Here is a 16,464-nt window from a genome sequence, read left to right as displayed (position 1 = left end):
ACGTTGGAAGAGTATTTTAAATATAAGACGAACTGAACCTTTTATAATGCTGTTTATATGGTATACTGTATAAGGTATTAATTTCATACTTTTATATGCATTTTCAAAATGTGAGCTTAGTAAGGTGCTGATAAATTGCTCATGTTGTTAAGATGTTAAATTGTTTTATTATTGTTCTTTTAAGAATGTGACTATAGGAGGACTGGTTTTGTTTTCAGAACTATCATATATATGTGTATATAAGTGTGATATGTTTTACACCGTATGACTGTTAATAGTATGGTTGATGAATTGTGCATGTTGTTGAATTGCTAATATTTGTTCTTTNTAAGAATGTGACTATAGGATTGGTTTTGTTTTCAGAACTATCATATATATGTGTATATAAGTGTGATATGTTTTACACCGTATGACTGTTAATAGTATGGTTGATGAATTGCTAATATTTGTTCTTTTGTGACTGCAGCTGTAAGAGGACTAGTTCTAGTTCTCAGAAATATTGTCAAATTACTGAATTATGTATAATTATTGTATCTTTTATGAATGCTGTTGTAAGACGACTGGTTCTGTGTCCAGAACTAATATATGTATATGACGTGTTCTCTATCCGATGGCTTAAAAATATATAAATTCGGGATACAGGGGTTTCTTTTGCTTATTGAATTTCTGCAAGTGGGATGATGTATTGTATAATTGTGATGTGTATGAAATCTGTAGGTAGTTAAGTTTTATAGTATAGTTGCCTCATGTACAATATGTATGTTATATTAATTTGAAGTTATTGACTTGTTCTATATCCGGAGGTTTAACACCAAATATGGATTCTTGGAACAAATAAACTGATTCACTGATAAACACAATAACTGTATTACTACACCACATCACAAACATTTAGATCTTAGGAGAACCTAGCAGTCTCAGAGAAAATCTGGGTTTGTGTTCCAGTCAACCTTGGAATTATCTGTTAGATCACCACCATAAATCCAGAAAGGTTATTTCATGAATTAAACTTGACAAGATATTAATGAAACTGAGCTTGTGAAAGAAAACCTGCCTCATGTAGACTCCAAGTTGGTGAATATAAGACAATGAGCAAAAAATAAAAGTATATAAATGATGGAGATACATCTAATGCTAACAGGCTCTCCCCAAGAGACAAATTCTGAGCAAAATGTATTCCAATAACAGATGCCCAAGGAAACAGAACTCATATGCTATAAAGATATGGAAATATTTGTCTGGTTGATTTAGAAGCCTTGGAAGAACAAATGTGTGTAGGTGTAAACTTTCTGATGAAAGACTATCCTGACGATGTTATCAACCTGATTAGGGAAGTAAAGAACTTCCATGCTTATATAAAAGAAAATTATTTCGACAAGGGACCAGGTTCTTTAACATGTCATCTTCAAAGGCTACAATTCAGTTGTATTTCCCTAATGCAGAAGTAATATTGCAGCTTATAACAAGATTTCAGCACATAATTCATGTAGGTTCTGAGACAATCAAATTCGAATGTGACACAAATATACTGAAGTGTTTGGTTCAAGAATTGGTGATTTTCTTTAATAAATAAGTTAAAATTCGAAGAATTTATGTAATCCAATGCACATGCACTGGTATCAATTTTTAATGTGTTTACCCTTTGATTGTCATGCCTGTCCCAGAACTATCTGCTCTCAACACCATAGATGCTGGTGTGTAAATGCAGTTCCACAGAAACCCCACTCGTCCTCTTCAAATTACCTTCAAATGACCACATGTATCCTCTAAATACTAGTACAGCACAACTAACATCATTTATTAATAGAAATGCTGTACTAGCAATTTTTCTTGAAACTTGTCAATTTCACTCCAATTTTGCAGTGTGACAGTGGATCATACACCGATATTCTAGCCAAAATATATGGTGTTAATACTTCACTGTTACCTTGCAGTACATAATTTTTCTTTTCACATTCTTCAATGTTTTTTTAAGCCTCACAAATGGAGCCACTCTTCTTACGCTGTCCACAGTAGCTCACTTGGCAGTGCTTACTTATGTTGCATGTGCTGTGGTTCAGTTTCCAGTGAGGTAATTTTTTTAATCACCCTGTCCATAATGGCTTGAAGGACATAAAGTTTCATTATTTTATTCATATCTGAGAATGAGCAGTGTGAGACACTTTAAACACCAGAATTTGTACATCAGTCAAGCATCATGCTTGTGGCTTGAGCCTCCCCTCTCACCGTCTTTCACCAAGGTAGTTACAATAATAACAGTCTGGGAACTTTCAGATAGCAAAAGCAGTCATACTGGGTTATTAGTAAAGCCTACATTTCTCTTTGCGATCACTAACACAACTATCTTTGTTGGTCTGTACTTTTATTATTAAACTTCCACTACATATTTTGACCAATGTTAGTAAACTACCAGTGCTAACTATGTCAGAAAAAACAAGTGCATTTCAGCATCTTACAGAAAAACTGGAAAACTGGTTCCAGATTTTTTCAATATCTGCACCTCAATTTCTGAGGCTTCAGAAGAACGGTGAAGAACGTGAGAAGAAAAATTACATATTATAAAGAAATGGTGGAATGACGACACCTAATATTTTGGCCAGGAAGTCAAAAGGAAGGTACACTACCTTGCTGTGAAACTGGTGCTGAAACAGAGGTCCCCTTGTAAGTGATTAACATGAAGCTTCTCTTCAGCTGTCAAGTTTTAATGTAAGTATGCTGAGTTGATCAAATCAGCTCATGGCATAGAAAGACAATCTATGTATCAGTCTCTCACCACTTCTGTCTCATATCCAGAATACTGCATAAGTTAATCACTATATGAGACACAGGAGTTAAAGGTATATAGGACATTAACCAATGGGAATTCGCCTGCATTGCCTAGTGTGCACCGTAACAAATGTCACTGTGGTGATGCTTAGACAGTGATTCTTTTCAATGGGAACCCAATGTCAGTAATATTAATATCATGGTGTGCTAGAAGGTTAGGATCACTGTGGTGAAACTTGTATGCACAGTACACAGTGCAAGCAGTAAAAAATATGGTGTTCAGTGTACAGAAGCACGTAGTCTCGCCTCATAATGGAATCATTTCAAACAATCCAGAGCAATTCCAGCCACTGATCTGGATGTCTTGCACCAGCAAAATGCGACAAAGAAGTTTGTGAAACAGTTCAGACCAATAGGAAAAGTGACACAGACTGAAATGTGCTATCACTGTTGTTCACAGACTGAATCATTCCAAGAGGACTATGGGCCCCCATGCTCATTGGATTTGTAACCAACAAATTTTTTCTATGGTGCTAAATTAGAGAAAATCCCTCCTGCAATAACCCATGCCACCTGGATGAACTGAAAACCAACATACTGTGACATGACGACTGAAAGTCTGAACAGTTCAACAAGAAAAGTCATTCACTGCTAGGTAACGGCTGATAAAACATTTCCAGAACAACCAAAATACACTTCTGTGTCAACAATACCCAGGCCATTGTTAGGCAATAGCCCGTTACATCACTTGACAATGGAGGAATTCTTGGAAGTGGCGTTTTGTGTCATCTATGGCAAGGATAAAAAAATTTTTAAATTTGCATAGTGGGGGTGTGGGGAGGTGAAGTCCAGTTGGATCCACTCAGCACTGCGGCCACTGATTGGCCTACCGTACCTGCCCCGGGTGATTATGACGATGGAGAATTTTTGGTGGAATGAAGATTGATGCGGGAAACCGAAGTACTCGGAAAAAAAATACCACAGCGCCACTTTGTCCACCACAAATCCCACTTGACCACACCTGGGTTTGAACCCGGGTCTTCACAGTGGGAAGCCAGCGACGAACTGTTTCAGCTATGGCATGGCCTAGTGGTAAGGCTATATAATGGGGGCACCTTACATAGAATAACACCTGTATATATGCAACAGACCACAAGGTGGGTTACTTTCTCCATAAGCTGCAGCGAGATCTCAGTGATACTGAGATGTGGTGTGAGCGCTTGAACATAAAAATCAATGAATGTAAGATTCAGGCCACCTACTTTTCTCAGAGACTTAAGTAACTTGAGGCTCATCTTACATTGAATGGATGGAATGTCGCCTTCATCAATCATGTAATCTTTGAAAACAGGATTACATGGCGACTGCATATGAATATGATTCAAAGCCAAGACCTTCAGAACATACATTAGAATCTAATCCCTATTCGAAAATGAACATTTAAGCGTAAACATTATCCCACCATAAAGCACTGATCAGAACAGTAATGACTTATGCTTGCCCCAACTGGTAATTAGTGGCAGACTTGTCACAAAAGCATAATGTAGAGTATGATCCCCTAGAAACTATCCCAGAGTTCATTAAGTGGGCTGAAGCATATAAAAAAAAAACTCTGTGATTTCAGTCCGCAAGCAAACTATTGAGGAAAACTATACAAACTGAACCAGATGGCAATCCAGTGCCGCTTGGCACTATTCATCCCCTTATAATTGCTAGTATAACCCAATCAAAACAACACACGCTAAGGTGAATGGCACAATGCAGCAATACATTTAGAAAGATAGAATAAGCCCAGGGCAGAGTTACAAAGGAAGAGTGGGTTTCCTGAATAGGACATGCTGAACAACTATATGAGGAAGATTTTCACAGACATATTTGGGATGAAGTAATACAGTGCACCACTACAAATTTAAGAGCTGATAGTGACTTGAGGAGAGTGAAACAAAGGATGAAGATGAGCCACTAGATGTTCCCTGCAGTTTGGTGACAGGCAGTAACTGCACTTTCATCAGTTATAGAAGGTACAAAACATCTGACTTTTTCAATCATACAATATCATCAGTACTTACTATTACCATGCTGGATTTAAAGGGAGAGAACTGGTCTTGTTGTTCTGCTCTCACACAGAATATGTGGCAGCAGCACGCTTTGCATTCATTGCCTTAAATCACATGCCTTTAACATTTGCATTGATACAAGCCATATATGCCACTAACCTAATATTCTGAAGATAGGAATACTACTATTTGGTTTTTAATGAAATGACCACAACAAACATTTATAAAATATGTGTACAAACATACAAACAGCACTACTACTGTTTCCTTTTTAATAAGATTAAAGCATGTACAAAATATCTGGTGCTGTCTATCCATCTCTCTTTGACCCTTGCTTTGTAAGCGCTCTTCAGTTTTCATCTTACACATTTACCTCATTACTTCTTCCATGTGATATTTTACAAATGACAGTCACCTTGTTCACTGTTATGTCACTTAACTATAAATATGCAATAATTTTGGTTTCCTCATAATACAATAAATAATTAAGCTCTGACCATATTTCTTAAACCTGCTACTTCTTTCATTATATTCATACACATTGTTACATGCAAATTTCACATAAAGAACTGTGAAGTTTGGTGGGAACACAGCTACAGGAACTCTGGATGTCAGCTGTCCTTCAGAACATCCTTCAGGATGCTGCTACTGTTCCGGCCAACTGGAAACTGGGTGAATGTGGGAAGATGAACCTCAGAGAGCAGAAGAGGTGAACGACGCTGTGAGCCACCCGTTGAACTTGAGGGAGAATCCTGTAACAAACAATGGAAAGACACGCTGATCTGGTGTAATGTATTATCCAAATATGTTCCTCACATTTTTCCATACTTTACTGACCTTGATTTTCATTTTCTGTGGTTACAAATCTACTGTTGAAGATTTACTTACCATAAACAACCTATTTTTCTATTTTATTGAATATTAAATATTCACTATCTTGAAAACTGTCTGAAATAAAAGTTGAAGAGCTTAATGACAGCTTTATTTTATGCACATAAGGTACACATTGAAACTCCCATTTAAGGATTATTTTGAAAGAACTGCATTTGAACACTAAGCTGAGGACAACCATAAATGGATGTAACATAACAGAGATTATTGACCAACTGAAATTGAATAATAAATGAGGTAAGGTAAAGTTAAATTCTCCCTGTGCTTAACTAATTATTGTTATGCCACGGTATAGGTGGCAACCACTTTTGGAACCTAGACACAGTGGAATGGATGGGATGGTCAACAGGATGACTGACCGGAAAACGTATGAGATCATACCAATGAGTGTGTGCGGTATCCGCCAGTCAGCCATTCCAAAGTGCGAGCAGAAGAGGATCATGCACCAGCCAAGTGACTGGATATGGGCAAGTTGATAAGAGGGAAATGAACACCCAATGAGAATAGGCTATTTCAGGGCGGATCCCCGCGTGGGTAGTACTTGCGCGACCCCCTGGAACCCTATAAAAGCCCCAGTTACAGTGCAGGAATAAGCCTTGCTTTGGAAGGAATAAACAGTTGCTCCTAGAACCAATGTTAGTGTCAGACATGAAGGGACCAACGTTCGGCACCATCTTATGGCTGTGGAGGTCATGTGAGTACTTGCCTATATTCAGGTCACTGTGAGCCATGCAAATTCTCGTTAAATGGTGTAACATAGGGTGATGCCATGTTAGTTGGATTACGTGATATCGAGGTACTTGTGTACCTGGACGATTTACTGATATTCAGTGAAACAATTGAAGACCATGTAAGACGGATGAGGCTACTGTTCGACCGCATACGAGACGCTAACTTTAAGCTGAACGTAGCCAAATGCACTTTTGCAATACCGGATGTAGTGTATCTGGGACACATAGTGAATCAAGTCAGTATTGCTCCAGATCCAAGCAAAGTTATGGCTATTAAGAACTTTCCACGACCTCAGAATGTTATGGATGTGACAGCATTTTTGGGTTTATCTGGATATTATCGATCCTTCTTTCGAAGTTATGCAGCCATGAGCCGACCCTTAATGCAACTGACCAAGAAGGATGAGAAATTTGTGTGGACAAAACTGCAGCATCAGGCTTTTGATAACCACAAGGCCACCTTAACATCCGACTCAGTGCTGGCGCACCCTCGGTTTGGTCAGCCATTTATTCTCAGTACAGTTGCTTCTGATTACGCTATTTCCGCCATTCTGAGCCAACTGCATAATGGCAAGGAACGGCCGATCAGCTTTGCTAGCCGCATGCTGAACGCTGCCGAAAGAAATTATAGTACTACACAGAAGGAGTTGCTAGCTGTTGTATTTCGTACCCAAATTCACAGATGCTTTTTGTATGGTAGGAAATTCAAAATTGTCACGGATCACGCCGCTCTTAAGAGGCTGATCACTGTCAAAAATCACCACTGTGCTCGGTTAACGACATGGGTTTTAAAATTGTCAGAATACGAGTTCGAAATTGAACATAAGGCAGGAAAGAAACATGTAAACGCGGACTGCTTGTCGCATCATATCGCTTCCGTTGTTACAGATGGAGACCGGAAACCACCCGATGATAACATACGAGAGGCGCTCACTCGTAAGACTGTTTTCACTGCACAACAGCAGGACGCACACGGCATGGAACTAATAGCCAAAGCCCGAACCGGCATCAAACCCGGTTACATGATTAGTGAAGATGGACTTTTGTATGCGGGGAAGAATTTAGGACACGCTAGGCTGTTCGTACCGGAGACACTGAGGCAACCCATTATTGAATTACACCACGATAAGGTTTTCGCCGGACATCAAGGGGCAAAGCAGACTCGTGATTTGGCGAAACTTAATTATTTTTGGCCTAACATGGATCGGGACATTGGCAGATATGTTAAACAGTGCGACTCATGTGCAAAATTGAAAGCTGGGCGACCGCCCATTGCACCGTTGGGAGAGTTACCTGAGACCACTTTTCCATTTGAAATGACATCGATACCTTCTTACATTTATCAATCATTTCAGCCGCTACCCAGAAGCTATTCCCATACCCAGGCAAGATGCACCGACAGTCGCTAGAGCGCTTGTCACCGAAATCTTCTCGAGGTTAGGTTGTCCTCAGACGCTATCATCAGATAAGGGATTTCATTTCATGTCAGAATTATTTCAGGAGACGTGTAAACTGTTCAAAAACAAGGCGAATTAACTCCACTGCGTTCAATCTGCAGATGCAAGGGAAGGTTGAAAAATTTCACTTAGGACTCAATCAAACTATGAGTCACTGTGTTAACAAGTACGGAAGTGACTGGGATGAATTTGTAAATTATGCATTGATGGCGCATAGGCCCATACCGCACTCCGTCACTCGCTACAGTCCATTCTATTTGTTACATGGACAACAAATGCGACTGCAGATGGAAGACGATCTCACCACGGCAAGATTCGTGAACAAGGAACCGACAGACGGTCGTGACTCAATTCGAAGTCATATCGACACACTTGCCGATCGACTTGAGGAACCTCACCGCGTTAACACAAGAAAACAACAGGACGGGAAGGGAGAGACAGAAGGAGCAGTAGTATGACAAGGGAACGAGATTAATCATTTTTCGACCGGGAGACTTGATCTACCTGCGAGACATGACGAGACGTAAACGAAGCTGTCCGAAATTCCCAATCAGGTGGAGGGGCCCATATGAAATAGTGAGGAGGCTGTCTGATTTAAATTATCTTGTTAGAGTAGCACGGAATAAGGAAATAGTGGTAAATGTTAATAAGATGAAGCGGTGTTACCGAGAAGAATCCCATTGGTCACCCAGACCCACTGAAGGTCTGACTCCCGAACTAGGAAACGGTGAAGGGCAGGAAACAACGGCGGAGGAAGTGACCACACCCACTCCATATACCGATTCTGTTAACAGCAGCGGCTCCACACCTATACCACCGGTAGAGAGTAATGACGTACAGGAGGATCAAAGTCAGGACCCCACTTGGGAACCCAGAGGACACCCAGAGGTTCAAACAACGGCCAGCGGAAGTTCTAACTCAAGGGAAGAACCCAGAACTAGGTATTGGCTGCGAAACAGACAGGCAGACACACAAGCAACGTCCGACGACCCTTCCGAGGAAGTGATTGAGGAACAAACCGATACTGTGGTTGCGGAACCCGAACCACTCACAAATCCAACAGTTGAGACAGCAGATGATCAGACAGGGGAGAACAATGATGCACCACTCCCAAGGTATAACCTTCGCCCACTCCCAGGCAGGAGAAGTTAGATAAAAATTTCCCGAGTGCTGAAGACTTTGTTTAATTTCAAGTATAGTTTCTGGAGTAAGAAACACACCCAACTTGGATAAAGGACTTGTATTTCTCCGGGAACGTGAACTTTTAAGTCACCGGAAACTATTGGAATCTGGTGATCAATCTCGATATTCAGTGGTACCAAACTGCCCTACAGTTCATCGAGCAAGTTTTTAACCAGTTTGAATGGAGCTGGACTCATCGAACACAGGAAGGAAAATTTATCAATTGGGAAGAAATGGAACAGGCACGTGCTGCCGTGGATCAAGTAGCTCAGGAACTAAATACACTTTCTAGGTTGTTACCCGTTCCAACAGATGCCGACTTAACCCCCTGAAGGAAACGAGGACTAATTAATATAGTAGGAGAAGCCCTTAAAATTTTATTTGGGATAGCAACCACCCAACAATTGCACGAATTGCATACCGCTGTGGAAGGTATTAAGACGAGGGAAGGTGACGTCATTCATGCAGTTCGGAAACAATTAACTTATCTTAAATCAGTGGATGAAGCTGTATCTCAGAATGCGGTTGGATTGGCAGCAGTGGCCCGCATTCTCAAAAATGTTGTCACTAATGCTTTGAATTATCATAAAATTTGGAATAACACTATTAAAAATTTGGAGAATAGGATAGACTATCAATTAAATGTTTCACGCATTATGCGCGAGTTGGATTTATGGCAATCTGATTACAAAAATCAGTGATGTGCTTACAGGAAGTGTTAGAAACTAGCGCTACAGGCAGATTATCTTCAGTTTTAATCCCTCCCCATAACTTATCAGCAATTTTACCAGAAGTTATTTTGAAATTGCCCCAGGATGTTTCACTGATGGCTGGATTCACAATTGAAAATATGTATATATACTACAAAGTTGCAAAAGTGCAAGCTTACGCCACCACGATGGCTATTCGACTCATAGTGCGAATTCCATTACGAGATGCAGATTGAGTTATGAACCTTTTTATAAGTGTACCTTTACCAGTCTATTAAAAATCTTAGGTAGACATATTCAGATAGAACCAGAAACATCATATCTGGCAGTGACTGAAAATGGGCAATACTACTCACTTTTAACGACGGCAGACTTACAGAAATGTAAGCTTGGTTTATTTGCCATTTGTGAAGCCACTTTTCCATTTATACATAAGACTCGAGCATCATGCTCTTCGGCTTTGTATTTCGGCCAGATTGAATTTGTACATGAAAATTGTCAAAAATGTATCCTTAATGAAAATTTTACTCCTGTATGGCTTCAGGCAAAGGGATTTCATTCCTTTTGGGTTTATAGTCTGCCCTCGCCAACAGCTGTGACCAAGAAATGTAAAGTCAATGGAACCACCCAGAGTTCTACTTTGGAACTGTCTCACACGGGCACTTTAACTGAAGACACTCACTGTCAATTTTATTCGGAAGCTTTTGTTCTGTTATCGGTATCGGAAGGATACACCAACTTGACCATCACAGGCAGCCCGATACTACTTCCACGCCTGCCTGAGCTGATATCATCCTAGGAGCACGACCAGATCAAGCATGACGAGGCGGGGACACACCGGACACTCACTGCCTTGGAAAGCGTTGCATGGCGGAGTTCGTCTGCCAAGCTGCAGTCACAGGTGGAACTGCGAGAATTGTTGGCCGCCATGTCTAGTGATGCACGGCCACGAGTCAAACCACATGGGTATATGCACTACTCATTATCAGCATTATCCTATCCCTTATTGTCCTTACCTCCCGATTTTGGCAAGGACCATTTGTAACCCTGACCAGAAGAATTTTCCCATGCCGGACCGAACGACCCTCTACCGACCTAGAATTGAGACCTAGGTCTACACCCACTACATTGGTCACAGACCAAGCCACGTATGATGGTCCATGCTGTACACAGAATCCTAGCGACCTTGTGGGAGTGATGACGTCACATCCTGCTAACGCACTACAGATGGAGGTGGAGGCTGTAAACAAGCCAGCACCCGTTGTCCAGCCTAGGACAGGGGAACGCGTGCAGTTCACTCAACCCGGCAAGTTTCAGCTCCGGAAATGATGGAGGGAGCACTCATCACTGGAAGCAACAGCGATACGAAATCAGCAGGACAGAGCGTGCCAACGATGAATGCAACTAAGAGTACAGTTGGGACCATGAACCCTCAAAGTGTAATTACCATTAACGCCACAACAGTGGGAAAGACTACAACCAGTGTGACTATATTTGGTAACGAAGTTTTGAACAAATTCAAAAAGAAATGTGTCAAGGACGAGTAAGTTACAAATAGAGTGTATCATTTTCCTTACAATTTATTTTGCATTTTGACTGTACCCACTTAAGTAGGTCCATAATAATGTACCATAACCATTTAATTATTGTATGATGTTACCTTATTTTTGGTATTATTTCATAACAATAACTGTATATGCATGAGTATAAGAAAAGGGAACTTTCGTTATGAAGGCTTAAGGAAAAATAATATATAGATATAGTTAGGGTAACCCAAGGATGGAAGCCTAACTAGGTGACGTTATGACTTCCATTTGAGGGGGAGGCAATGTTATGCCACGGTATAGGCAGCAACCAATTTTAGCACCTAGACACGGTGGAACGGATGGGATGGTCAACAGGATGACTGACCAGAAATCGTATGAGATCATACCAATGAGTGTGTGCGGTATCTGCCAGTTAGCCATTACAAAGTGCGAGCAGAAGAGGATCATGCACCAGCCGAGCGACTGGATATGGGCAAGTTGATAAGAGGGAAATGAACAGCCAATGAGAATAGGCTATTTCAGGGCGGATCCCCGCGTGGGTAGTACTTGCGCGACCCCCTGGAACCCTATAAAAACCCCAGTTACAGTGCGGGAATAAGCCTTGCTTTGGAAGGAGTAGTTGCTCCTAGAACCAGTGTTAGTGTCAGACACGAAGGGACCAACGTTCGGCGCCATCTTATGGCTGTGGAGGTCATGTGAGTACTTGCCTATATTCAGGTCACTGTGAGCCATGCTCCTATATTCAGGTCACTGTGAGCCATGCCAATTCTCGTTAAATGGTGTAACATAGGGTGAAGGAGTAACGATCCAGTAGATATTCCATAAACCAAGTAGAGGACAATGTATACGGCTTTAGGAATTGTAGCAGTAGTAGGATTACTTTATGTATTAGGGTAGGTTAAGGTAGTGCACTACATGTACATAGAGATTTCATACTTAATTATATAATTTATTATGTCAATTGTCATTTCACGTGTTGTTACTGTATATCCCGACCCAGTGAGAGGTATCCACAAGTGCCCAAAGGGATTAGGCTACCATAACCCCTTGCGGCACAATATTATGCAGCGTGCTATGAAGGCATATGGGGGAGTGGATTAATAGATCCATGTTTTCTTGACCTTGGCACTAACTGGAGGTAAGTGGTCAGCTTCACACCCCAGCTGCTTTACCCTCAGGAAAGAGCCCCTGGTACCCATTGGAAAGGAGACCGGGTAGGCCCCAGAATTGGTCTGGACGACAGTGAAAATTGAAAATTCTTGCTCCTAATGGGACTCAACTTCAACCCCTCAGTTGTCCAGCCCATAGCCAATCGTTATACCAACTGTGCTATCCAGGCTCCAAACATTAGATGAGGAGGAATCTTAAATGAAGAATATTAAAGAAAAGTTCTGCTGTACTAAACTTCAGATGGATGAGCTAGTCTTCAGAAATATGAGTTTGATTTTGACTCCATACAGGAGTTTTACTTGACCAGCACTTGATAATTTTACATTATTTAAAAATTCCCCACCTTTTATGGAAACTGAAAATTCATTACCATGTTCACTACAGCCTGCCAACGGATACTGTTCTGAGCAAGAATAATCCATTTCACATCCTCAAACCCTGTTTCTGTAAGGTGAAGTTTAACATTGTCCTTCTATCGATGGCTAGCGTTACCTGCTTCCCTTCACTTTTTCCAGTTAAGATCCTGAGGGCATTTCTCATTTAATTTGGGCTGCATGTTTCACTCACGTCATCCTCCTTAACTTGACCACATTAACATGTGATGAAGAGTAAAACATAAAACAGGGTTGTGATGTAAAATAATCTTTGGTGTATGTGATGTGACAGTTAATTTTCCGGCTGGCCACAATTAGACATCACTGCAGTTAGAACAAAATTTCTATGCTAGGTTGGGGTACAGAAAAATCTGCTGTACTATCTTTACTTTACTCTATTTATTGCATTCTGCCCATCCATATAAGGTCAAACCAACCTATTGGATATAGAATCTGTCATGTTTAAACATAAAATAATAAAATATACATTCATAACCATGTTTAAATATAAGATAATAAAATGTACATTCCTAACACACACAAGAACAAATGATAACACACTAAGAACCACTATAAATTAGTGCAGTCCTATATAATAATACGAACACTAATATAAACACTGATACAGGTGCAGTAGATACATAAGCTGTGTAATTATATTATCCATAGGAGAGACAATCAAGACAAAGTGTTCACTGAGAAGGTGATTTATAATATTCATCAATACTATAAAAAGCATGTTCAGTGAGATTGCTTTTTAATAAAAATTTGAAAACTTTAATATCTTTGGATAGCAATTTAATGTTTGAGGGTAAGTGGTTATAAATCTTGCTACCTGAGAAAAGCACTCCTTTCTGAACTATCGATAGATTTGTAGAAGGTAAATATAAATTGTGATTATAACGTGTGTTGATATCATGAATATCGTTATTAGCTAAAAAATAATTTCTGTTCTTAACGACAAGAAGATGTAAGGAGAAAATGTACTGAGACTGAAGTGGCAATACTTGTAATTTTTTAAACCATCCGCGGCATGAACCCAGTCTACCCAAACCAGATATAACTCTTATTATTCTTTTTTGAATTTTGAAGATACTCACATGAGGGGCATTACCCCAGAAGATAATACCATATGACAATAAAGAATGCACATAGGAATAATAGTTCATCATCATTGAGTCTAGTAACATAAACGGCTTTATTGCCCTTATTGCATAACAAGCCTTATTTAACCTTAATGATAAATCTGTAATATGGTTCTTCCAAGATAAGGTACTACCAACATTTATTCCCAAGATTTTAGTACAACTGATATTTGTAATAATTGAATTATTAAATATTATTTGCAATTCTATTTCCCTGTGCTTTTTTTTTAGAAAGAATTGTATAAGGTGTGATTTATCATAATTTAATGTTAGAAACTTACTATTAAACCACATAATTGTTCCGTTCAGAACTAATTTGATATTATTTTTAAATTCTTCAGGATTCGTGTTTGATATGATAATACTTGTATCGTCAGCAAATAATATTGGATTACCTATTTTCTTAATGGATAATGGGAAATCCTTTATGTAAATAAGGAACAATAAAGGCCCCAATATAGAGCCGTGTGGAACTCCATATTTAACTAGTTCCCATTTTGAAGACACTTTATTAAGTTTGATATCTTTCATTGATACTCTCTGATATCTATTTTGTAAGTATGATCTCATTAACTTATTTACCATGCCCGAGATTCCATAGAATTCCATTTTTGCCAGGAGTATGTTGTGGTTAACACAGTCAAACGCCTTTTGTAGGTCACAGAATAAACCACCAACATAATTCTTTTTGTCTAAAGAAGACAATATATTATTTAAGAGAATGTATGTTGCCATTTCAGTAGATGATTTTTCTCTAAATCCAAGTTGTTCAGTGACCAATATATTGTGCTTATTTATATGGAAGTATAATCTTTCATAAATGATTTTTTGATAATTTTGGAAAAAGTTGGGAGGAGCAAGACAGGCCTGTAATTCGTAAATTCTGATTTATCATGTTTCTTGTATAATGGCTTAACTTCTGAGAATTTCAATCTATCAGGAAATATACCAGTTTGTAGGATCTTGTTAAATATGTATGCTAAGGGTGATAAGACATACGGAGCACTAAATTTCAGAATTCTTAATGATATCTCATCATATCCATGAGAGTCCTTAGGTTTTAGTGAAAATATTATTTTTTCAATTTCATGGGTATTCGTATTACTAAGTTTCATAGATGGAAACTAAAGATAAAAATTCTGATGTAAATAAGATAAAGAATCTTTATTATTAACAGTGGCTTTCCCCGAGGAGTTTAATTTTAAAGTTGTGGCTTGCATCCCTCAGAAAGGAAAATTTCAGAGAACAGCATTGAGAGTTCTGCCTTACACTAGGCAAAACTGCCATACAAACCTATGAGATGTTACACTTCCTGCCACGGGAAACAATTTTTGGCTAATTATGTCACGACTACTGTCTTGCACCCTCCATTTGTGACATTTTTATTTTTTTTGGAACTGATGGTGACTCTGAAGTGGAGGTAATTTGATGACATCATGATTACAGAAATATTGCAGACTGCACTTGCTGAGTTCAAAACAGTATTTCTGCAAATGCTCCCAACAGTGATACAATCACTTGACTCACTATATCAAGTTGCAATGAACTACAATCAAGGAGACAGCATGGAATACATGGTATATGCAATTATCACACAGGGGAGACAAAATCCAAAAATTACATCCTCACATTATATGTCCTGTAAAAATGAGCCAGACAGAATGTATATGTAAAGGATAAGGTGAAAAGTGCAGCAAGGGTACTATCTGTGTTTTAGACCGTCATTTTTTACACAAGGATTTGGTTGCATCCACTGAGATAAGGACTTTTAAGGGTTATACCAGTGCCTTAGTTGCAGTGTGTTGGCCTCCCTTCCTCAATGCAGCTGCAACCACTGCACCACTACTACCTGTCATATTTCTTCTCAATTTTCATGAGAAACCTAAAAGCAAAATCTATAAATACTGCCTGAACTTACTGATCTGCTGTCTCCCTGAGGTGCTTCTTGTGCTTCAGGTAATAGGCGCAGCTGTGGGTGAGGTCGTGATTCATTCTCAAGGAACTGCACGAAGGCTTCAGACAGGGACTGCAAAACAACAGTATACAGACACAAATAAAGTGATTCTTCTAACGATGGCTTGCGTGAAATTTGTGACAGCAAACAGGGAATTTCTTTTGACACTGTCCATTACTTGAATACAAAATTATAAGGTTTTGGAGGCTGGTTCTGCTTTGAGTTTCACGTGCACAAGGAAAGAATGGCTATTTTGTGGGATCCCTTAAATGAAACTAAACCAACATGAGGCACTGAAGTAGATGTAACAAGAATTGTATGGAGAAATGGGACAGGGATACAACACCAGTGGGTGGTGGTGGTGGTGGTGGTGGCAGCGGCGGCAGCAGCAGGAGGAGGAGTGGTAGCAGTGGTGGCAGTGGTGGCGGCGGCGGCAGCGATGATGATGATGTCAGGTTACAGTTATGCAACATGAAACAA

The 16,464-nt window shown here is 39.6% G+C and overlaps 1 protein-coding gene across 5 annotated transcripts in view; it reads right to left on the bottom strand.

Annotated features, from left to right (window-relative positions):
- Window positions 1–5,081: 5,081 nt before the first annotated feature.
- Window positions 5,082–16,464, bottom strand: part of LOC111875362 (thyroid receptor-interacting protein 11) — a 264,752-nt gene continuing 253,369 nt past the window's right edge. For all 5 annotated transcript variants that reach the window (XM_033755822.1, XM_033755825.1, XM_023871565.2 and 2 more), the window contains 2 exons: window positions 15,949–16,056; window positions 5,082–5,575 (listed from right to left, as the gene is read on the bottom strand). In XM_033755822.1, coding sequence (XP_033611713.1) covers window positions 5,435–5,575; window positions 15,949–16,056 — 249 coding nt within the window. In that variant the 3' untranslated portion in view covers window positions 5,082–5,434. The remainder of the gene's footprint in view (window positions 5,576–15,948; window positions 16,057–16,464) is intronic.

The sequence above is a fragment of the Cryptotermes secundus genome, unplaced genomic scaffold, assembly GCF_002891405.2.
Source record: "Cryptotermes secundus unplaced genomic scaffold, Csec_1.0 scaffold589, whole genome shotgun sequence".
Lineage (NCBI taxonomy): Eukaryota > Metazoa > Arthropoda > Insecta > Blattodea > Kalotermitidae > Cryptotermes > Cryptotermes secundus.
The sequence above is the reverse complement of the archived record's forward strand: the minus strand, read 5'-3'. Positions and strand labels throughout refer to the sequence as shown.